Source organism: Notothenia rossii (assembly GCF_949606895.1).
Source record: "Notothenia rossii genome assembly, contig: scaffold_54, whole genome shotgun sequence".
Lineage (NCBI taxonomy): Eukaryota > Metazoa > Chordata > Actinopteri > Perciformes > Nototheniidae > Notothenia > Notothenia rossii.
In genome coordinates this window covers 122,380-145,740 of record NW_027639588.1, presented here as the reverse complement: position 1 = coordinate 145,740, position 23,361 = coordinate 122,380, and the positions used below count along the sequence as shown (strand labels likewise).

General features: G+C 45.1%; 1 protein-coding gene across 1 annotated transcript in view; it reads right to left on the bottom strand.

Moving 5' to 3' along the window:
- The window catches only part of LOC307027623 (deoxynucleoside triphosphate triphosphohydrolase SAMHD1-like), a 53,314-nt gene extending 48,828 nt beyond the window's left edge, over positions 1–4,486 (bottom strand). Inside the window, exons 1-2 of the mRNA XM_079695907.1 lie at positions 4,330–4,486; positions 4,017–4,132 (exon numbers count right to left, since the gene is read on the bottom strand). Of these exons, the coding sequence (XP_079552033.1) occupies positions 4,017–4,132; positions 4,330–4,463 (250 nt within the window). The 5' untranslated portion in view covers positions 4,464–4,486. The remainder of the gene's footprint in view (positions 1–4,016; positions 4,133–4,329) is intronic.
- Between the last annotated feature and the right edge of the window lie 18,875 nt (positions 4,487–23,361).

Here is a 23,361-nt window from a genome sequence, read left to right as displayed (position 1 = left end):
TCACTAGTATAACTCCAGCTAGTAGAATATTAAAGTCTCTGAAGAGCACGACACATGGCCAAAAAGACTGAGACCAAATTACCTTTGACCCTGACTGACAGTGTGAGTGTGAATGAATACCGGCATGTGATCAGTGTAACTGCATGATTCTAAAACAATGACTAACCAAGCATGTTTTTAGACTAACACATTATTCTGGAGCTCCAAGGGAAACGAGAGGTTTCCTAAAAAATATGGACATGTTTCTAATATTGATTGAGTTATAACAGGTAACACAGATGCAGAATCAGTGGCCAAGGGGCTACTGAGAGAGACAGCTGTTGTTTTAAGATACCCCACCAACAGGCTCCAAGCAGCCTACCAGTGGTGGGTCAAACACCTGAGGGCCCAGGAGCCCTGAGCGTAGACTGGAGGGGTGGGTATCAGATTTCTCCACACAGGTTCCTGACGCCAAAAAGGGGACCCGAGGAGCAGGAGGCCGACACAGCGGAGTTCGTCTGGCTGAAGGTGGCTCAACCCCAGGTTCTCCGGCCTCCACTGAGTGACCCAGAGGACATCTCATGCCGTTCGCCTAGGAGAAAAGGGGGACATCGGGTACTACTGGAGCCAGTGTGCGGCGAGGAAATCACCTGGAATGGCCCAAACACATCAGGACGGACCTGGCTATCGTCAACTAAAACATCCCTACAGCAGACGACTCGGAAGCTGTCATCAGCGGACTGGAGGAGAAGGACCTCACGGACATCCCTACAGCAGACGACTCGGAAGCGGCTGTCAGCGGGCTGGGGGACTTCTCGAGGCAGCAGAGGAGTCTACTTCTCTCTGATCAGATTCATCAGTTCCACCTTTGAAGGAGAGGCCGCATCTCCCCCTCCCTATCCTTTGAGGGGGAGGGGGGGCCCGGATGGTTCAACACACAAGGACACTGCTGTCTGGCACTCAGGTTCGCACTCTGATAGTTCCTTCACTGACAATTGAAAGTTGTGTTCCGTTCCCAAAGGTTTAAGGTTGGGGGACAGACACAGTAGCAAAGAATGACAGTAGTTATGTTTCAAATGTCTTACGTGAGTTGGTCCCTCGTGGGGCGAGACCAAAAGGGGGGAATGAAGTATTATTTGAATTATTTGAAGGATTAAAGTAACGTGTTATGGCAGGAAAGTTCAATCTGGTATATTCATTTTAATGTCACCTCATATATTTGTGTGTGTTAAATTTGAAGGGACAAAGTACATTTTTCCTCTTTTAAATATAGCGCAATAGTCTTTTCTTCCACTTTTATGTGTAATAAAAGTGTGGTCGTTTAGCTATCTGTGGTTAGGCATAATACAAATGACCTTTGACATCTGCTTTGCAGTTCCCAGACCTCTGAAGAGGCTCTGAGTCTCTGGCTTCCTCTGTTAAGTGCTAAAACTATTATTGATTAAGCCAAAGGACATTTTCCTCAAATATAATGCAGTTGAAGTCCTGTTAATTAGTGATTCATGTCCAGCATGCATTAGTTAAGAAACTATAAGGATGTTGGTGTGTTGAAATGTACGTGCGTTTCCTGCAAGACTCTTATCAGATCAGGAGATGATTGGGTCACACACAAGTTAGAGAGACAATGGTCCTTCTGATTCTAAAGTACGCTGACTTTGGGGTGAAGGGAAGTTCAGGGAAGGCCTTAGGCCATGGGAACAGTTAAGCTTTGTTATTTACCTAATCCTAAAGATGTCATGAGATGATGACTGGTAAATCTATACAAGCATAGCTTTCAGAGGGGAAACATGTGACTGTTGTGTGATAAGATACATGATAGGATGTGTGTTGAAGATGTTTAGGGGGAATGAGTATGTGTCCTGTCAAAGAGTCCTCTGTCATGACTCCAAATCATTGATTTGGGGACTGCCTGAGGGACAGAAACACAAAAACACACACACACGCGCGCACAGAAGAAACAGATGGAATCAACAACTGCGGACTCACTACCTGGGGTCCCGCCCAGAAGTGAAACCGACCAATGGAACACTGCCAACTCACTGGCTAGCTCGCTCAGAAGTGAACCCGCCAATAACAAATAGCTAGGGAAGAGCAAGCGATAAAACTCCTCCCCACCTGTGTATAAATGTTGTGATCATTTTGAAGATCGGCGCTCTTGTTTTTGACTTGCCGTTCCTGAGACGTGTCTCACACGGTGGTAGAACCTGAGCCCGGAGTACTCTGCAGAGTGCTTCGTGATTAGGTGATTAGGTGATGTATTGTATGTTTTCACCATTAAAGCAGATTATTGTTTAACCCTTATCCTGGTGCTTTGACTTTTCTTTCTTTTAAAACAAACTCATAGAGGACCGCGCGAAGCAGAGGTTCTGCCTCAACACTGACTTGCACTGAAACTGCACTTTGAACACTTGAAATATATTATTAACATATACCCCGGTTATCTAGGTCCTTTTTGTTTTGTTTAATGTATACCACGTTTATCTAGGCCCTTTTTGTTTTGTTTTATGTATACATGATGTCACACTGTGGGAAACGATATTTCGATATTTCTGGATGTATAACACATGTAGAATTTTTGACAATAAAGCTGACTTTGACTTTCGCGCGCTTGCATATTTTAACAAAGCTTTCCATTTTAGCCACACTGAATTTAACTAGAAGTCATGGCCGTGTCAATTACCGGTCTGATATCGTTTTACAAAGATGACAAGAAGAGTGTAGATAGAGGAAAGAACCACTACAAGTCAGGACACGTAAAACAGTGCAGCCTAGATGAAGGTGTGCTTACCGGTGTTGTCAGGGCTAGCACAACCCTGTCTCCTAAAAATTACGTTCCCACAGAACTAAACTGCATTCTCAATTACGTTTAGCAAGAAACGTATTTTCTCCCACGTTACGTTTGTTATGAACGTATCTTAAATACGTTTATTTTCTACATATCTTTGCCATTTATTGTCTTGCTTATAATAATGATAATAGTCATTTATAAATATCATTTTAGAGCACACCTTTGAAATCGACAATCGGGCTCGATATATGGTTAAATTAAAATCAGTAGGCGAGGCTGTCATTTCGCCAGCTGTTACTCTCATGAGCGAGGCAGAAAATAATAGTTTTAACATGCCAAAAAGCTGCTGTGTCGTTTATTGCACCTCAAACATTAAAACAAATCCAGAGTTACGTGTTTCTGTACTTCCTCTAAGAAGAAAGGACAGTAACAGAAGATCTCTTTGGCTTCAGGCTTGATCGCCGTTCAAATGACAGCGTTGGTTTCCCCAAAAGTGGGAGGGGCTGTAAAGTGAGGTATAGATACTACTTTATATTGCATCATAGCAGCTCCATTTGCAACATCAAACACGAACAAATATTAAGACACGATACAAGGAAACAAACATTTAACATACCAATCACTGAAGAGAAAACATGCTCAAGACCCTGAAGCACACATTTGACCTGGGATTGAGCTCTGTATTTAATTTGAGGATGGACTGGTGCACAAAGGAGTGCCTCAGTCTAACTTTATTAAATTGTGGGACCCTGTACCTCCGACTTCATGGTAACAATTCATATTCACTGTTCAGAACATGTTGGGGATCAGAGATGTTGATGGCCAGCCTCACTACGGTATTATGGTAGGTTGATTCATAGAATTCCTCACAGGGGTGACCTACAATCTTTGAGAAGATGTTCAAGTGGTGGAGCAGTTTTGACTTTAAGGCGGAAGACAAACACTTGTACCATGTAGTACTGCAATACGGTAACAGTCAAAATCACAGATTGAAAAAACACGATCAGATCATGACATGCAGCTGCTGGCTGTGTTTTATAAATGTGTCTTATTTCTGTTGTTGGGTATAATGTCACACATTACAGACAATAGGAATAATAACTGCTCACCTTCCAGGTGTAAGAAAAACTTCAATAATTAAAAAGTTAATACAGGGTTAGTAATTGTTATATGCAAATGGTAATTTTGTTGATGAATTATTCTTTTAAAACCGTATCACATATTGAAGTGAAAGGTGTGTTTCACTCACCCAGGTCATGGCATAGCCCAGCAATCTGAACACAAAGGATGTCTCTGTCAGTGATGCTGAGTTCCGGCTGCTTTTCCTTCAGAGCTTTCACAAGCTCTCCTGCTAAGTACGCCACCCTTCACCAAAGCATAGAGCACACAACAATAAAAAGTCATCACACAATTACCACTTGAGTGTCCTTCTGCAAAATAGGAGATTCAATTTGTTTTAAACTGTTTATTAGGTGCTGCCATATTTAAATACAGTTCATTTAAAGCAAACAAGTCTTCACTTAATATTGATTTCGGATAACATTAACACACATTGGACATACCCAATTGAGTGTTCAAAGCGGTTGTGGGAGGCTCCAGGATAAACCAAATAGCCCGCTCCCAGCTGCTTGATGTATCTTAATCTCTGGAATTGAGGCGTGTCGACGATTTTGACAAGAAGAGGGTGCAACTCCATATGTCCGTGGATTGGATCATTAAACACCTAACACAACAAAAAACCTTTCAAATGATGACCCTAAAGAGTACAACTAAACAAGCTCCATTTCTTCTGAAGGCCCTGAACATGGAGTGTGATGCAATAAATAAAACAAAATATTATATCACCTTGGGAGCTGATGGCTCCCCAGCTACCAATACAATAATTTCCAAGATTTTCTGACGATCGTCAGCTTGACTAAAGAAATCTTGAACAAAAGCATAGTAGGTTATAAGTTAAAAGTCAAGCCAGGGGGATGTTGTTGCACCAAATGAGTGCCACTGCTTCAGGAAAATGTGCAACACACTTCCTTCTTTTCATGATGTTAAACCTGGTTTGACAAGGGATGATACTCACTCTATGCCCATCTCAGTCAGAACACCATCATTGAACTCCCGCAGCTTGATAACAGACTTTTCTGGGTAAAAGAAGATGCAGTGAATTACAGTCATGTATCACATTGTATTTTGTATGATAAGTTTATAAACTAATTTGAATTAAAAAAAAACTAAAGCATTTTCTTCATCAGCTTATTCAATAGGCCAGCGATGATATAAAACCTAATCATCAGTTTAAATAACCAAACCAGAAACGTACCTTTAAATGTATCTTCCCACTTTCCAAGTCCTTTATCTTTCAGTAGCCGCTCCCTCAGCTATCTGCCTTTAGCTATCCTGTTTGTCAGAATGTCTCTGCTCTGCTCGTCTATGATCGCCAAGCTCTCCTCCACCTAAGACCCTCATTGGAGTTTATACTGCTGCCTAAACCTACATCTGGCAACCGTAAATCGACTCCCCCCCCCCCTCTACTGTCAGATATTCCCACCTACCTGCGCCGGTTGCCCTGCATCCTGCTTCACCGAAAGCACTTTAGACGACGGGGAAAGCGTGGTGGCGCGCTTGTCCATCAAAAAGCACACCTGACGGCTTCTTCTGGGACTTATCCACGCATCAGATGTCATGGCCCTCCCGCTGCACGCCATGTGAGGGATCGATGGTTTCGCCCTGTCTTTCCAGAACTGCGGCCTCTGCTGGGCCCGCTGGCAGCTCCTCCTGCCCGACTGACTGCTCCCGGTCCGCGCGGCGTTCAACACACACATCTTCGTCCGCTAAGACGCACTACACCTTCGGCACCTCCGGAGAGAAAACTCTGCATGTCTTTGCTAAACGCTAGGTCAATAGCAAACAAGACGTTCCTGTTAAACGACTTCTTCACCTCTCGTGATCTGGATTTCATGTTCCTGACGGAGACCTGGGTCCACACTGGCGAGTATGTACCGTTTTCTGAACTTCTTCCTCCTGACTGTACTTTCTTCAGCTCCCCCCGTACCACCGGCCGTGGTGGGGGCATAGCGTCAGTGTTTAGAGCTAATCTCCAATGCCGATTGCTTCACCCTGTAACTAGCTATGCCAGCTTCGAGTTGCAGCTTTTTGAACTGAACCCGGCCTCGCCTATACTCTGCGCAGTCGTGTATCGTCCACCAAAGTCCAATAAGGATTTCATAACTGACTTTTCTGACATTCTGTCCGGGATCGTGGTGAAATAAGATCGTGTTTTGATCTGCGGAGACTTTAATGTCCATGTGTGCTGCGAGTCCAAACCTCTGGTTAGGGACTTTTTAAATCTCCTCGACTCTTTCGGTCTCATTCAGTCCGTGGCTGGCCCAACACATGATAAAGGACACACCTTAGATTTAGTATTATCGTTTGGACTGTCTATCTCTGTGGATTAAATCTGTGCAGCAACGCGTATCTCAGACCATTTACCGGTTCTGTTTACAACCTCGATCCCTTCTGCGGGAGTCGAATCACGTGCCCCTGCGCGTTGTCTGCGTTCAATTAACCCCTTGACTGCCTCACAGTTTTCAGATGCTTTTAATGCTTCTCCGATCTGTAAATTAGAGGTGAACTGTGCTCTTAGTGCTGATGAGCTTATCTCCATGTTTGACTCGACATCCACACTAATACTGGATTCCGTTGCTCCTTTTACGCTTAGACGCACCAAAGTTCTCTTAGAGCCGTGGCGTGCAGAGAGAAAATGGAAAAAGGATAAACTCCATGTCTCCTTAGAAATCCTTCGTGCTTGCCTTTCTGACTACCAGACGGCAGTCAAAGCAGCCAAAACGGAGCACATTTCTCTGTTAATCTCTAAAAACAGACATAAACCTCAGGTTCTTTTTAATGTCCTCAACTCGATCATTAATCCTTGTGATGCTTCTCCAATTGTGCCATCGACTACCCTCTGCGATACATTTCTTACATTTTTTTACGAAAACGTATTTGCGCTTAGGCTATAGCCCACACTAGTGCTACCACAGATTCTGCTCCTTTTCTGTGCCCTGCTGTCCTCGACCACTTTGAGCCTGTACCCCTCTCCTCTCTCTCGGATGTAGTCATGCACCTGCGGCCGACAAACTGCACCTCAGACAGCATTCCCTCTTGCTTCCTTAGAGATGTTTTTGAATCAGTTGGAGCAAGTGTTTTATTGCTTGTAAACACCTCTCTTAGCTCAGCTGCCTTCAAACATGCCGTGATCAAGCCACTACTTAAAAAGAAAAATCTCGACCCTTCCATTCTCGGAAATTTTAGGCCCATCTCACAGCAACCTTTTTTATCTAAAGCCCTGGAACGAGTAGTCTACGCCCAGCTGCAGTCGTTTTTAACCACACATGGCATCCACGAAAATGTTCAGTCTGGCTTCAAACCCATGCACAGTACTGAAACAGCCCTTTTAAGAGTTTTTAATGATCTGCTCCTAGCCGCCGACTCAGGTAGCCCAGCTGTCTTGGTGCCGTTGGACCTGACAGCTGCCTTTGACACTGTGGACCATAGCATCCTGTTGTCACGGCTTGAACAGTCCGCAGGCATCACAGGCTCTGCCCTTGCATGGTTCAGGTCCTACCTGACAGACCGTAGCCTCTCAGTGCAGTTGGGTGCCTTCTCCTCTGCCAAAGCCCCTCTTACCTGCGGGGTTCCCCAAGGCTCGATTCTGGGCCCCATCCTTTTTCTACTGTACATACTGCCCCTAGGTTCAATTCTCACAAAACACAACATCCCCTTCCATTGTTACGCTGACGATGTACAGATCTATCTGCCTCTCAATCAAAATGCCAATTCACTACAGCAGTTGATGGACTGCTTAACAGAGATTAAATCCTGGCTGTGCCAAAACTTCCTCACCCTCAACGAGAGCAAGACCGAGGTCATCTTTTTTGGACCCCGACCTCCAGCAACTCCGGTTGATATTCTGGGCTCCCTCAATAAAAACATCCTCCCCTCTGTCATGAACCTTGGAGTGACCTTCAATAGCGCTTTTAAATTTGATAAGCAGGTCAGCACCGTAGTCAAGACCTGCTTTTTTAAATACGACTATTGGCTAAAACCAAGTCGTTTTTATCTTTTAAAGACCTAGAAAGGGTTATTAACGCCTGTGTTACCTCGAGACTGGATTACTGCAATGCTCTGTATGTGGGTATGGACCAGGCCTCAATTAGACGCCTGCAGCTAGTGCAGAACGCAGCTCTCTCTAGGTCATGAGGCATGATGAGCTATTAGCTACAGCTTGTTTCTACACGGACCACTATTGCGGTAAGCATGTTGTAACTTCCGGTTGTTGTTGTTGTTGTTGTTGTTGTTGTTGTTGTTGTTGTTGTCATCTCCGGGTATCCCGTGTGCCTGTTCTGTTGCTGATAGCTTATTATCTTAACTTAATCGATCGTTTTAAAACTCTTGATCCCCGGCAACTGCCTGACGTTGTAATCACACGTTACTACAGCTTAAGCACTCACAACTCTCCTTCTCTTAGCGACTGTAACTCCACAGTTGCCTACACTCTTTTCGGGTTTGCTAACGGTAGCTACTTTAGCTTGATAGCTAGCCATGGCTCTTTCCCCACCCTCGGGTGCTATTTCCTGCTCAAACTGTCTCATGTTTGGTTACTTCTCTACCTCCTTTACTGGTACCGATACATGTGTTAAATGTAGTATAGTTGTTAGATTGGAGGCGGGAATCATAGCCATAGAAGCCCGGCTCCGCATCTTAGAAAATAACTCAGCTACAGTAAAGCCCATGTTAGCCGGTGCGGACCGGCAAAAGGTAGCTCCTTTTAGCCGTCCCCCGGCAACTCCCGAGCAGCAGGGAGATTGGGTGACTGTTCAGAAAGGGCATAACGCGAAACCCGCAGGTCCCCACCAACCCGTTCACGTATCTAACAGATATTCCCCACTCAGCGAGACACCCGCTGAGAAGCCAACTCTGGTTATTGGTAGCTCTATTATGAGACACGTGAATTTAGAGACCGAAGCCTCCACAGTCACATGCATTCCGGGGGCCAGAGCGGGCGACGTTGAGGCGCATCTTAAACTGCTGGCTAAAAATAAACTTAAATACAGTAGGATTGTTATTCACGTCGGTGGTAATGATGTTCGTTTACGCCAATCAGAATGCACCAAACTTAATGTGCCGTCGGTGTGTAGTTATGCTAAAACAATGTCGGACACCGTAATCTTCTCTGGTCCCCTCCCCAATCTGATCAATGATGACATGTATAGCCGCATGTCATAATTTCAGCGCTGGTTGTCTTGGTGGTGCCCAGCAAACAATGTGGGCTTCGCAAATAATTGGACAGCCTTCTGGGGAAAACCTGGTCTGATTAAGAGAGGCGGCATTCATCCTACTTTGGAAGGTGCAAATCTCACTTCGGCAAACATTTCAGGGCTTTGTGGACTTAATCCATGACAAACTGGAGTTGAGACCAGGAGGCAGAGTCGCAGTCTTACACGCTTCTCTGCGCTCTCTCCTAGGCAGTCATCCATAGGAATCCCAAACCCAATAAATTACCCAATATTAACGGTGTGTGTGTCTGCCCAAGGACAATTTAAGGTAAAACCTAATAGAGGTGTCATACATAATAACCTAATAAAAGTAAATGTAACAACTACTACAGTGCAACAAAACAGGAAGATTAAATGTGGTCTTTTAAACATAAGATCTCTAGCATCTAAAGCAATATTGGTAAATGATTTAATATCAGATTATAATATTGATATATGCTGTCTCACTGAAACGTGGTTGAGACATGAAGAATATGTCAGCATAAATGAGGCCACTCCACCCAGCCATATCAATACTCATATTGCCCGGGGCACGGGCCGAGGAGGTGGAGTTGCAGCAATCTTTGACTCAAGTTTACTTATCAATACTAAACAAAATTAAATTATACCTCCTTTGAAAGCCTCGTTTTTAGTCTTACGCATCCGACCTGGAAAACTTTGCAGCCAATCTTATTTGTTACAGTGTACCGTGCACCAGGTCCTTATTCAGAATTCTTATCAGAATTCTCTGAGTTTTTATCAACTTTAATTTTTTGATGTTAAACAAGACCAAAACTGAAGTTATTGTACTTGGCCCGAAGAATCTACGAAACAAATTATCTAAAGATATACTAACTATGGATGGCATTAATTTGGCCTCCAGTGAGACTGTAAGGAATCTTGGTGTTATATTTGATCAGGATTTATCCTTTAACACCCACATAAAATCAATTTCAAGGACCGCCTACTTCCATCTACGTAACACATGCATTTGTTACTTCAAGGCTGGATTATTGTAACTCCTTATTATCAGGGTGTACCAAGAAGTCAGTCAAATCGCTTCAGTTGATTCAAAATGCTGCAGCTCGTGTACTAACCAGAGTTAGGAAAAGGGACCACATTACTCCTTTTCTGGCTGCCTTACACGGGCTCCCTATAGAACACAGGATAGAATTTAAAATTCTTCTTCTCGCCTACAAAGCCCTTAATGGGCAGGCGCCATCTTACTTTAAAGAACTCATTATACCCTACTGTCCTATTAGGGCATTGCGTTCCAAGAATGCAGGTTTGTTGGTTGTTCCTTGAGTCTCTAAAAGTACAATGGGAGCCAGAGCCTTTTCTTATCAAGCTCTTGTGGAATCAGCTTCCAGTTTGTGTTCGGGCGGCAGACACCCTATCCGTTTTTAAGAGTGCGCTTAAGACCTTCCTTTTTGATAAAGCTTATAGTTAGGGCTGATTAGATTCAGCCCCTAGTTTTGCTGATATAGGCTTAGTTTGTCGGGGGACATCTTACTTCTTCCTTCTCTCTGTCTATACCTGTGTACTCTCATGTTCCGATTAACCCAGCTTCCCCAAATTTCTTTCTTTATGGTGTCAGTATATGCCGGGATCCGGAGTCATGGATGATCCTGCAGTCCTGTGTCATGGATCGCGAGTCCTGGATCTTGAGTCGTGGCTGTGGTCCTGGATCATAAGTCCTGGATGGATATCCTCGTGGATTCATCTTCCTATTATACACACATGCATTTCCAAACATTTGGACTACCTATGTTGCAAATGTATTATCTTTTCAATTTACACACGGCATCTATTGCACGTCTGTCCGTCCTGGGAGAGGGATCCCTCCTCTGTTGCTCTCCCTGAGGTTTCTCCCATTTTTCCCTTTAAACTGTGGGTTTTCTCTGGAAGTTTTTCCTTGTACGATGTGAGGGTCTAAGGACAGAGGGTGTCGTATTGTCATACTGATATTCTGTACAAACTGTGAAGTCCACTGAGACAAATGTAACATTTGTGATATTGGGCTATATAAATAAACATTGATTGATTGATAGGTCGTCCTCAGACGAGCCCTCCATCGTCGCTTCCAGTCATCCCGGTTCTCCATACATCTGGCCAGTTCATTGGTACTTTGTGCTCCTGCATCGTTCTTGAGTACGTCCACGTATGTTTGTGCGGGACGTCCTCGTGACCGATGCCCGTGTGTTGGTTCCCACAGCACCAATTTGCCGGCTGGCAGCTCTTGATGCCTTTGGCAATGTCCTGCTAGTCTCATTCTCTTGGCTGCAATTTTCTCGCTCACCCTTGGTATTCCCTCGTACAGGATGTTGTTGGTTAAATGTACACTCTTGCTGATGTTAAGTACTGCTCGCACCATTCTGGTGTAGCATCCGTCTAGAGACTTTTGCAGGGTTGGCTTCAGGGTCCAGCATTCACTGCCATAGAGGAGAACAGACTCTACCGTTGCATAGAAGAAGCTGAGTTTGATTTGACGGGGGAGGTTGGAGTTCCATATACTGGTCATGCCGTTCAGGGCCCTCCATGCAAGAGCCTTCCTCACCTTAAGATCTTGCTCGGTTGAGTTGACCCATGAGCCCAGGTACTTGAAGTCCTTGACTTCTTTAAGCACAGTGCCTTCTGTTGTTGTCAGAGGTGGATGTTCCGGTAAGATGTTATAGGTGATAACCTCAGTTTTCTTGGCATTTAGCCTAAGGCCAACCTTGGCACACTCTGACTCCACTCTGTTTAGGAGTTCCTGTGCTTGCTCAACACTGTCGGAGAGCAGGCTGATGTCGTCCGCATAGTCCAGGTCTGTCAGGACTACTCTGGGGTGTCGTCTCGACCTCCTTGGTGTTAAAGTGAAGCCAAGATCCTGCTCTCGTCCACTGATGGCCTTCATGAGCGCGTAATCCAGGACCATGATGAAGAGGAAGGGGGCCAGGGTGTCCCCCTGCATTACCCCAGCCAGGATGTCAAACCACCCTGGCCCTTGCTCCTGCGTACATGGTCTCTATTGCCCGGAGTAGATTGGGAGGGACACCGTAGGCCTCAAGGATCTTCACCATTGTGCTTCTGTGGATCGAGTCAAATGCCTTTTTGAAGTCGATAAAGAACAGTACAGCAGTCAGGTTATCCCTTTTCACCTCCTCGATCATTCTCCTTAGCGCCAAGATCTGGGCTGCGGTGGTTCTCCCCTCTCGAAAGCCATTCTGGTTTTCCCTCATGTGAGGGTCGATGGCGTGCATCAGCTGCACGTCTTCTAACTGGCCATAAAAAGAGTGACCTCATCACCCCAATTCTGGCCTCATTGCACTGGCTTCCAGTTTGGTTCAGAATAGATTTAAAAATCCTTTTATCCGTTTTCAAAGCCCTAAATGGGCTGGTTCCGGCCTATGTAGCCAAACTCCTCCATCGCTACACCTCAGGCAGAGCCTTAAGGTCGGCTGATAGTGCCTAAGACCAGGCTCAAAACCCGAGGGCACCGAGCATTTGCAGCATCGGGGACCCAGGCTCTGGAACATTTTGCCCCTCCATGTGAGGTCGGCCCAGACCCTGGTTTTTTTTAAATCAACACTTAAAACTCACTTTTTCTCTCTGGCATTCTAGGCTTCTCTGATCAAGAATAAATGTTATCCAAGACCTTTTCCCTCTCTAACCTCTCAAGGTTTTATTAGAGGGAAATGGTTTGCAGTGGGGACCTTGTTCCCTGAGTGTGCCTCTCCACCTATGTTTCTTACTCTCTTATTTGCTACCCTTTGCCCTCAACCTATTCTAAGGGAGTGCTTGTTCTTCCGTCTGTCTGTCTGTCTGTGTCTGTGTCTTCTCTTGTTCCGATTAACCCAGCCACATTTTTTCTTGTCTTGTGTCTATATCTACGCCGGGATCCGGAGTCGAGGCTGATCTTCTTGCTGTGGTCCTGTGTCCTGGATCCTCCATCCTGAGTTCTGGATTAAGTCGTGGACTTCGGGTCGTTGCTAAACCTGTCTCTGCGGTCCTGCCTGGGTCTCGTCGTGCTGCCTCCCTGAAGGCTCCCACAGGATGGTAGTTGACATCTTCGTAGATTCATCTTCTTATTACAGACTCATGCATTTCCTAACATTTGGACTACCTATGCTGTAAAATGTATTATCTCTTTGATTTACACACGGCATCTATTGCACGTCTGTCCGTCCTGGGAGAGGGATTCCTCCTCTGTTGCTCTCCCTGAGGTTTCTCCCATTTTTTCCCTTTAAACTGTGGGTTTTCTCCTGAAGTTTTTCCTTGTACGATGTGAGGGTCTAAGGATAGAGGGTGTCGTGTAAAGTGTCTCTACTGTAGGCTATTTTTATTATATGTACATCACTTTGGCTCGACCAAAACTCGTTTATAAATGTGCTATATAAATAAAACTTGATTTGATTTGATTCAGTAACTTACGCATATCCTCCAAGCTTATTTCCCCATAGTTTTCTGACGCCATTGACAATGTTTGCTGTGTCTAACTAACGATAGAAGACACAAATGATGTTGCTCCCTAAGACAGCTGATCATGAAACGTCACAAATATGCTCCGGCTTTGAGAAGTACCTGGCTTTTGTTTCTCTATTTGATTGGTCACTGCCCATAAAGGGGAACTATGTTGTGATAACTATACAACCAACAGGACAGCTTAATAATAACAACAAAACCAAAGCAAGTTTTTCAATAAGTCTTGCCAACAAATTCTTGACAAGCTAAGGTACAGGATGCTGTATCTACTTCATAGACAAACAAAGGTGTCGCAAGAGAGCGATACATTACATTGCCTCCTTTTGCTGCTACTTTGACAACATGGTTGCTACCGGTTTGGTTTTCGTGCTGTTGATGCCAATTTTCATTTTCTTTTATAATGAGGTGGTGATTTGATCAACTAAGAGTGAGGTACATTTTCGCCTCGCAAATTTTCCATACAAATGAAGCAACATTTCTAAATAATTGGTAGACAAATGTGACTACATATGTTAGTGCTGTTACATTGTATGGAGTGGTGCAGTGACGAGTCCTAAAACCCGGAAGTGAGTTAGTATTTTAGCACTACCGGTTCCCTCGTCTCAGAGTCAATGGGAGTTCTCCATAGGATTTTGGAAAATAGCTGGAAATAAGGTCTGTGATTGACACAAATTCAAGAGACGGATCACATTTTGTTCTACGACATTAAATACATCGGCAGTGACCCCACTGGTGATTTTTGAAGAGTTTACGTGTCTGAAAAACGATGGTTGTTAACAAGTGGCTGAATAGGACAACAATAGTTGTCGAGGACGTTGTACGTCATTACACCGAACACGTAAACACTCCCGCTAAGTTTGTTTGCCCCTGTTCTGCTTGAAAGCAAGTACCTGTCCTGCGCTCTTGCAAACTGTTAAAACAAACGCTTCAACTTGTACAATTTTGAATCTGTATTTTTGAATATGGATCTTAAGTTGGCATGTCGTTGAAGTTGTGCGACCCTGCTTTACACGGCTGTAGTTTGTTTATAGCATAACGTTAGCATTTTGCCTCTGGCGATTAGAGTTATGATTCGTAAATTATAAAAGTAGGGTAGACATGTGGATATTATCCGGTTGAACAAATAGGTTCGTTGACCCTGATCAATGAGAACAAACATGGGGCAGAATCTAAACAGGAAAGTGTAAAAACATGTTGAATCATTAAACATCTGATAGAACGAAAACAAGACACACCTAGTTGTTTTATATCTAAAAACAATACAAGGAGAAACACCGGTTCTCTTGCATGATCATTGAACTAGTTTGTCTTCATTTCATACTTCTACCTGGCAGTAAAGCTTTTATTTTATTTTAGAAAGTGCACAGGAATGCTCACTCATAAACAATGAAATAATAAACTTTATTTAACCATCAGGTGTCCCTTTCTATCAGCTGTGCACCATTATGGTGTAAATACAGCCTATTCTATATCAGCAATTACACAACATCTTTACATTTATTTTCACAAAATACGTCTCCTTGCAGTATCAACATTAATTCGGCTGACTTTTATATTTGATCCAATTGGTAGATATTTACACCATAACGGTGCACAGCTGATAGAAAGGGACACCTAGTGGTTAAAAAACGTTATTGCATTTTTGTTGTTGAAATAATGTTATATTTTGTTGAAATTCTGTTATATTGTCTTGAAATTATGTTATATTTGATGAAAAAAATATTAAGAGTACATACTTTCATAGGGGGAAAGTAGAAGGTCAATGATAGAAATATAGAATAGAAAATATCAAGAAAATAGTGTAGAGATCTCTACAATAAAACAGTTTAGTGCAGGACTGTAAGGTTTCAGCGTTAGAGTTCTTTTAGTTTATTGTTTTGTGTTTATTATTGTGGCTATATATAGCCCTGCTTGTTAGAATTAGTGAAACAGGCAGGACCCAAATGCAGATTGAACAAAGAAAAATACCTTTATTTCAAGGTTGTAGGTGACAAAAAACAGAACACTACTCTGAGAACACAGTCTCAGACAAACGAGGAACCAACCATGACAGACAGCAAAGGAAAAATCTAAACAAGACAAAGCACAACGCAGACAGAAAACAAAAGACAGATCTAGACAAGACAAAACACAACACAGACAGATCGTGACACTGCTCTCCTTTTGTCTTTTGTCAGTTCGTCTTGTCTCCATGTCGAGTCCATGTCTGTAAACACTAGTGATCTGTTCAGCAACCTAGTTAAACCTAGACATCTTGTGAGAATCCTAGTAGAACCTAGTGATCTTTTGTTTTGAAAAGTCTTTTATAAATAAAAGATATTTTTGAAGTCAACCGAATCATGCATCTGAGTTCTTGTGAGTCCTTCGTGTCAGAACGAACCGACCTTACAAGATGGACTCAGCCGATTCCACCACGTTAAAGACGGCCTTGCAGGCGCAAAGAACACTCCTTCATCAACATGAGGGACAGCTGACAGCAATAAATCAAGGGGTCCTGGACTTAAATGCCCGTCAGCACAACTTCCAGTCTACAGTGTCAACGGATATAAATCCCCTGGCTGAGAAGGTGCGCGAGGCTTACCCTGCTGTTCCTGCGGCAGAGTTTTCCGGTCCAGCGGAGGTCGGGTTTGCTGATATCCCCATTCAAGTACCCATGTCTTCGACTACGCTCCGCCTCGCTTCGCCAGAGAAGTTCTCCGGAGACTCTGGTAACTGTCGTCCATTCTTGGTTCAGTGCGATCTCCACTTCAAACACCAGCCCGCAGCATTTCCCACCGATCAAGCTAAGGTAGCGTTTATTGTGTTTCATCTGACGGGCAGAGCGGGAGCCTGGGCAACAGCGGAGTGGTCCCGGGACTCGCATGTTTGCCATTCATTAAGACTGTTCATGGATACCATGAGCAAGATTTTTGACCAGACATCACCCGGGAGAGAGTCAGCGAGAGCCCTGGTGAACATCAAACAACGGCAGAGGACAGTGGCGGATTACGCTATCGAATTCCGGACCCTGGCAGCGGAGAGTGGGTGGAACTCAGCGGAGAGTGGGTGGAACTCAGCGGCTCTTTTTGATGCGTTTCTGCATGGATTAGCGGATCCCATAAAGGATCAGTTAGCTCCATTAGAGCTTCCTGAAGAATTGGACTCGCTCATCGCCATGGCTATCCGGGTGGACCAACATCTAGCAAAGAGACGTCGGGTGAAAGGAAAGAATGCAATATCCAATCCACTGTTCAGACGGGAGTTACCGAGGGAGCACTACACTTGGCGGAGAAATACCCGGACTTCGTCTCCAGAGCGACCAGCGCCCCCTATCGCCGTGGAGGAACAGGTGCAGCTCGGAAGAGCCAAACTCACCCCGGAGGAGCGTCAGCGCCGGCTACGGGAGTGGCGGTGCAGCATGGTCATGTTCTGGCAGCCTGTTCGGCAAAAGATCAGGCTCATCAGCAGGAAGAGGGACGCTGGTGAGCCGAGTGACTTCTTTCGATCCTCCCTCGAGAAAATTGATTCAGGTACAAATGAAACTTAATGATAAAACTGTGACTCAGGATGCATTAATTGATTCTGGGGCTGATGAGAGCTTGTTAGACAGGGCTAAAAGTTTGAACTTAAACATTGTTCTTTTTAGATCAGCCATTACAGGCTAGCGCTTTGGACGGCCGCCTTTCATGTACAGTTACACATCGCACTGAACTGATTACAGCATTTGCACATTAAAAAAATACTTATATTACTTGCACATTAAAGTTAACAAATATGTCTGCCGTAATTATATCAAATTGGAACTAAATTATATTCATTACTACATTGAACAACAAATGTGATCCTCATCGTACCCCTTCCTGACCAGCTCATCAACCGGGAGCTTTTCTGTCTCAGCTGTATTAGCTGCTTCAGCGTCTGAATTCGTTATCTTGGTGATGTCTATCCAAACGGCAACAACCTGCGGCCCCTTGTGCAGCGTGGTTTCCTCAGAGGGTGCTGTGATGTCGAAAGGAAGCTTCTCTTTTTTCCTCTTCGGGATCCGATCCTTTTTTGCTTCTTTGGGTTCATACTTGTGTTGCAGCTCCCCTACTCTGATCTGCAGTTTAATCTTGTCACTTTGAGTCTGTTTGAGCAGCCGTTCAGTTGAGTAGAGCTTCCTCTCCAGCTCCAAAACTCTCTGACGCTCTGACAGAGATTTCCTTCTGAGGTCCTGTATCCCTCCGTTCTTCACAGATAGCATGGACTGCGACCTCTCCAGCTGAGCGGGGTCCGCCCGGAGCTACTGCATCAGAGTGGCCATCTGCTTCTTCATGCTGAGGAGCTCCCTCTCGCGCTCCTCCTTCTCCTCCGTGCTGCGCTGCAGGTGTATTTATTACAACATGAACACAATACACACAGCCTCAATCCTGCTGCTGCTGTTCACGTGGGCACAGCCTGTAGCCACCAGGATCTCACCCAAACTCCCTCAAACAGAAAAACCCCAGAGCCTAAATGCACAACCCAATCAACCGAACAGGACACAGGTGAGGGGGGAGCAATTAGACACAGGTGGGGGGGAGGAGACAACACAGGGCACCAGGTGAACAACAGACATGGGGAAAGGGGAACACATTTCAACATAAAATACAATAAACACTACATCAATCAATAGTATAAAATTGTATACAAATGTATGCACAGTGACGAAGTTACCTTCGTCACAGCCAAGTCCAAGACAAAAAGTTCAGCAATTCTTGGGGTTTGCTAACTTTTACAGACGTTTCATACGCAATTTCAGTGCCATTGCCTCTCCTCTCCATGCCCTTACCTCTCCCCATGTTCAGTTTGTGTGGACTTCACAGGCAGAGGACTCTTTCCAGACACTGAAGAAAAGGTTCACAACAGCTCCCATTCTGACTGTACCTGATACGAGCCGACAGTTTGTGGTAGAGGTAGACGCCTCCAACGACGGCGTTGGGGATATATTGTCCAAGAGGTCAACGGCGGACAACAAGCTTCATCCTTGTGCCTATCTCCCCCGAAAGCTGTCATCTGCTGAGAGGAATTATGACGTGGGAAATCGGGAACTGTTGGCTGTGAAGATTGCTTTGGAGGAGTGGCGGCACTGGTTGGAGGGAGCGGAGCAGGATTTCCTGGTCTGGACGGATCACAAAAACCTGCAATACATCAGGAAGGTCAAACGTTTGAACTCTAGGCAGGCCAGATGGGCTCTATTCTTTAATAGATTTAGTTTCACTCTGTTATATCGACCTGGTTCACAGAACGGAAAGCATGATGCACTCTCCAGAATGTATGATCCTGAGCCAGTTCCCAAGAGTCCAGAAACCATTCTGCGGCCAGACCGAGTGATAGGGAGTGTGACCTGGCCCATTGAAGTCAAGGTCAAACAGGCAAACAGCGGGAATCCTGTCCCTAGAGGGTGTCCTCAGAATCGCTTGTTTGTGCCGGAGCAACTTCGATCTCAAGTTGTTCATTGGGCCCATACGTCTGTACTTACCTGTCATCCTGGAAACAAGAGGACCCTCTTCATGGTGAGACACAGACTCTGGTGGCCTGCTATGTGGAAGGATGTTGCAGAATATGTGGCAATGTGCCCTGTGTGTGCCAGGAACAAAACTTCTCGTCAAGCTGCAGCAGGTCTTCTTCAACCTCTGCCCATTCCCCACAGACCATGGTCTCACATTGCGTTGGACTTTGTGACAGGATTACCAACATCGGCAGGTAATACCACAATACTCACTGTGATTGATAGGTTTTCTAAAATGGTACACTTTATCGCCATTTCCAAGTTACCTACTGCCAAAGAAACAGCAGAGGCTATGTTCTCCCATGTGTTCAGGATCCATGGTTTTCCCAGTGATGTCGTTTCAGACCGAGGCCCACAATTCGTGTCATGTTTTTGGAAGGAGTTTTGTCGCCTAATCCAAGCCACTGTAAGCCTAACCTCCGGATATCACCCACAGTCGAATGGACAAGCGGAGAGAATGAATCAGGATTTGGAGACCTTTCTGAGATGCCTGGTGTCCGAGAAACGTACCACCTGGAGTAAAAGTCTGATTTGGGTTGAGTATGCGCACAACACGTTACCCAAATCAGCCACCGGTATCTCTCCGTTTCAATGTGTCCATGGATACCAACCTCCATTGTTTCCGGAACTCGAGAAGGAGGTCACCGTACCATCAGCCCATGCTCTGGTTCGCCGCTGCCGTCAGGTCTGGGCGGGAATTCGCCATATGTTGCAGAGGAGTGCTATTCGCATGAAGGTATTGGCCGACCGGAAACGAAATCCGTCCCCTAAGTACCAGGCCGGACAACGAGTGTGGTTATCTACCAAGGATCTTCCTCTCCATGTCGCCACCAGGAAGCTGGCTCCCTGGTTCGTTGGGTTAACAGGAACTGCAACAGCATAAATATGCGAACACAAACCAGACTGCTGGAGCAGAGAGATCACAGGGGGGGGGGTTGGGACACACACATTCCGATGGCAAATTAGTTTTAAACAAAGAGTTCGCAACATACATAGGCATAGGGGAGTGGGGGCTGGTGAACGGTATAGTCAATGTTTGTAAACACTGTGAAATGTTGACTTTATTTGATCACTTCAGTTAAAGAGAAATATGAATATGTTAGTGGCTGAACCAGCCTGGCTGGACCTGTATTGTACAGGAAAGGAGTGAGCAGAGGGTGGAGTTTTCGATTCTGAGAGCTGCCGTTTCATTGAGACTGTTTAAAAAACGGTAACAACGGATCATTTTTCTTAGCGGATGCATGTCAATTTAAATCAATACATACAACTATTTTTTAAATCAATAAAAACATTTTCTAAATCCATAAAAGCATTTCAATTAATATTGGGAGTCATGTCGTTACTTTGTTGAGAATGTGGCCATGTAATAAGCGGGATAATTTGCAGCGACTTGTTCCTTATGGGGAAAAATAACACCCTTCATGCTGATCCGCTACGCGTCGGGATCCTGATCTGCCGACGAGGCTCCATTAAAATATAAGTATTTTTAGTGAATTACTGAGTTTAGGCACGTTAATAACGTTTTAATGAAGTTGAATACAGTATATTCATATGTGTCAGTGATTTCATGTCAATTCGGCTATTTATAAACATAAATGAGGTCTCAAGTCAAGCTGGAGGTTTTCCCTTGAGCGAGGGCAGATCACGTACCAATCACGGCCCTCGCGTTTCAAACTGTCTGAAATGAAGCGCCACATCTGTATGAAGTTGTTGTGAGTGTGGCGGGAGCAGCTACAGGTTAGCTTAGCCTAATCGACCAGTGCACTACGAAGCCAGTGCTAGACAGTGAACTGTCAACGGGGGGGAGCCCCGCCGGTCATTATCAGCCGATATTCATTCTAAATAGTTTGATCGGTGCTCTCTATAAAGGCCGATCAGGAGAGCTGGATCTGATCGATATGGACATAAACGCGAGTGAAGTATAACCGGACGCGAGAGAGAGATCAGATCAGCTGCTGAGTCTGACGGAGACACGCAGCTCTGCATGATCACCTGAAGCTCCGCCCTCTGTTTAGCGAGCTGACCGGACTGCGCAAAATGCGTATATGAAGTGTCATGAACGCAATAAATCCTACCCTCGTGGGGGCGCGCTCATGTGATTGGCTTAGACTGGAGGAGACATCTGATTGGCTATAGATGAGAGAAATTACAAGTACGAATCGGGTGAGCATCAGGGGAGTCCCAAAAAACCCACACACGAATGCACAGCGATCCATGCACAGAAAGCGGTTTGTGTTTGTAGGTTCAGAGGATTTAAATGGAAACCTTCTGCAAAGAATTAGATGAACACCTTAAACAATATGGCTCTATTGCTAACATGGTTAGCATTGATGCTCCTAATACAAAGTTTCATGAACATGTAATAGTAGAATACACTGATGACACAGTGATGCAGACACTTAAACCCCTGTTGCCAGGCACATTCCAGCCTGATGTTGAGACTTTGTACCACCTAAGAGTACTAGCAGATGTGTATGCTCCTGAAATAAGCAGCACCACTACTGAAACCTACCTGGAGCAGTTGCAGGCAGTTGCACAAGTAACTGGCAAGACACTTGAGGAACTCCTTGCAAAATAACTTGCTAAACTCAAGGCAGCTAACAGTGATGCTTCCACACTACAGAGAACTGATGAAGCTCTTGAGACGGATTCCACACAAAATGTTATCGGGCAAGTACATTCCTCGCCCGACAGTCATGACCGTCGCTGTGAGTACAAGCTTACTGCAACGCCCTTGGCCTTTGATGGTGAGGCAGCACGTCCTGCTATTGGAGTAAAGAACCCTTCCAGCCTCCGGATTGATGATGTTAACCCACCTGATATACAGAGAGTTGTGGTGGAGCACATTGTAAGGAATGCAGAAGCATCTTATCCTGCTAACACGTCTAACAGACTCAGATCCTTCTCTGGGAAGTGTCCTTATCCCAGCAGTGAAGTGGATTACGACACTTGGAGAGCGAACCTTGAGCTCATTCTTAAAGACCCAGCGATATCTGATATACACAGAGCAAGAAAGATACTTGAAAGCCTTCTATCTCCTGCAGCTGATATAGTGAAGCAGCTAGGCCCTCACACTTCTCCAACTGACTACTTGCAGCTGTTGGATTCTGCTTTCGGCACTTTTGATGACTGCGAGGAGCTTTTTGCAAAGTTCATGAATATGCTACAGGATGCCGGGGAGAAACCCTCCCACTACCTGAATAGGCTGCAGTTGATTCTAAGCCAGGCTGTGAAAAGAGGGGGCGTAGTACATGCAGAACAGAATGAACACTTACTGAGGGAATTTTGCAGAGGTTGCTGGGACACAGTGCTATGCTAACTGCTCTTCAGTTGGATCAGAGAAGCATAACCCACCATCTTTTCCAGAGGTTCTGTTGCTCCTGCGTACAGAAGAAGAGAGGCAGGCTGCAAAAGCAGTTCGGATGAGACAACATCTTGGAGCCCCAAGGCAACGAGTTGCAGCACATCTTCAATGTACCTGCGCCTGTGAAGGAGATAATAACATGCCATCGCAGTTATTGGAGCAAATGCACATCAGAGGGCAAATAACTCTTCGACCGCTACAGCCAGAATACAGCACGGAAGGCCACGTCCCTGGTATTGCTTCCGCTGTGGTGGGGATGGGCACATTGCACCAAATTGCAGTGAGGCGCCTAATCAAGCATTAGTTTCTGCCAAGAAGAATCAGTTGCAGGAAAGACAAGTTCTATGGGAAACCCAAGGCAGCTCTTCCAACATCCAATTAAACTAGAATCAGCTTCGGTCACGGGACTGATGGGAGCTGGAGGACATCAACAACGTCCCCAGGGCAAGCAAAGAGCTAGCCTGAGGCAAACCTCTACTTATAACTGGGGTTACCTACCAAAAAGGTTAGTGGGAACCAGATGTACTGCTGAAGTTCTTATTGCAGGGGAGGAGCGCAGCTCTTTGTTGGACACAGGATCACAGGTCACTACCGTCACCCAGTCCTTCTATGAAGAGAAGTTGGCCTCAAAGACTATTCACCCCTTAGACGACCTACTGGAAATTGAAGGCGCTAATGGCCAGACAGTCCCGTATAAAGGTTACATAGAGCTCAGTATAACCTTTCCAAAGCGCTTTCTTGGTTCAGACATTGAAGTACCTACCTTAGCCCTTGTGGTTCCAGATTGCCGTGCCATGACCTCATCACCAGTGTTGATTGGCACCAACACATTGGACGTAATGTACGAACAATACATTGAGACAAACCCTGCTCATCACCAACCATCTCCTTATGGCTATCGAGCAGTGCTGAAAACACTTGAACTAAGACAGAAGCAAGTACAAAACGG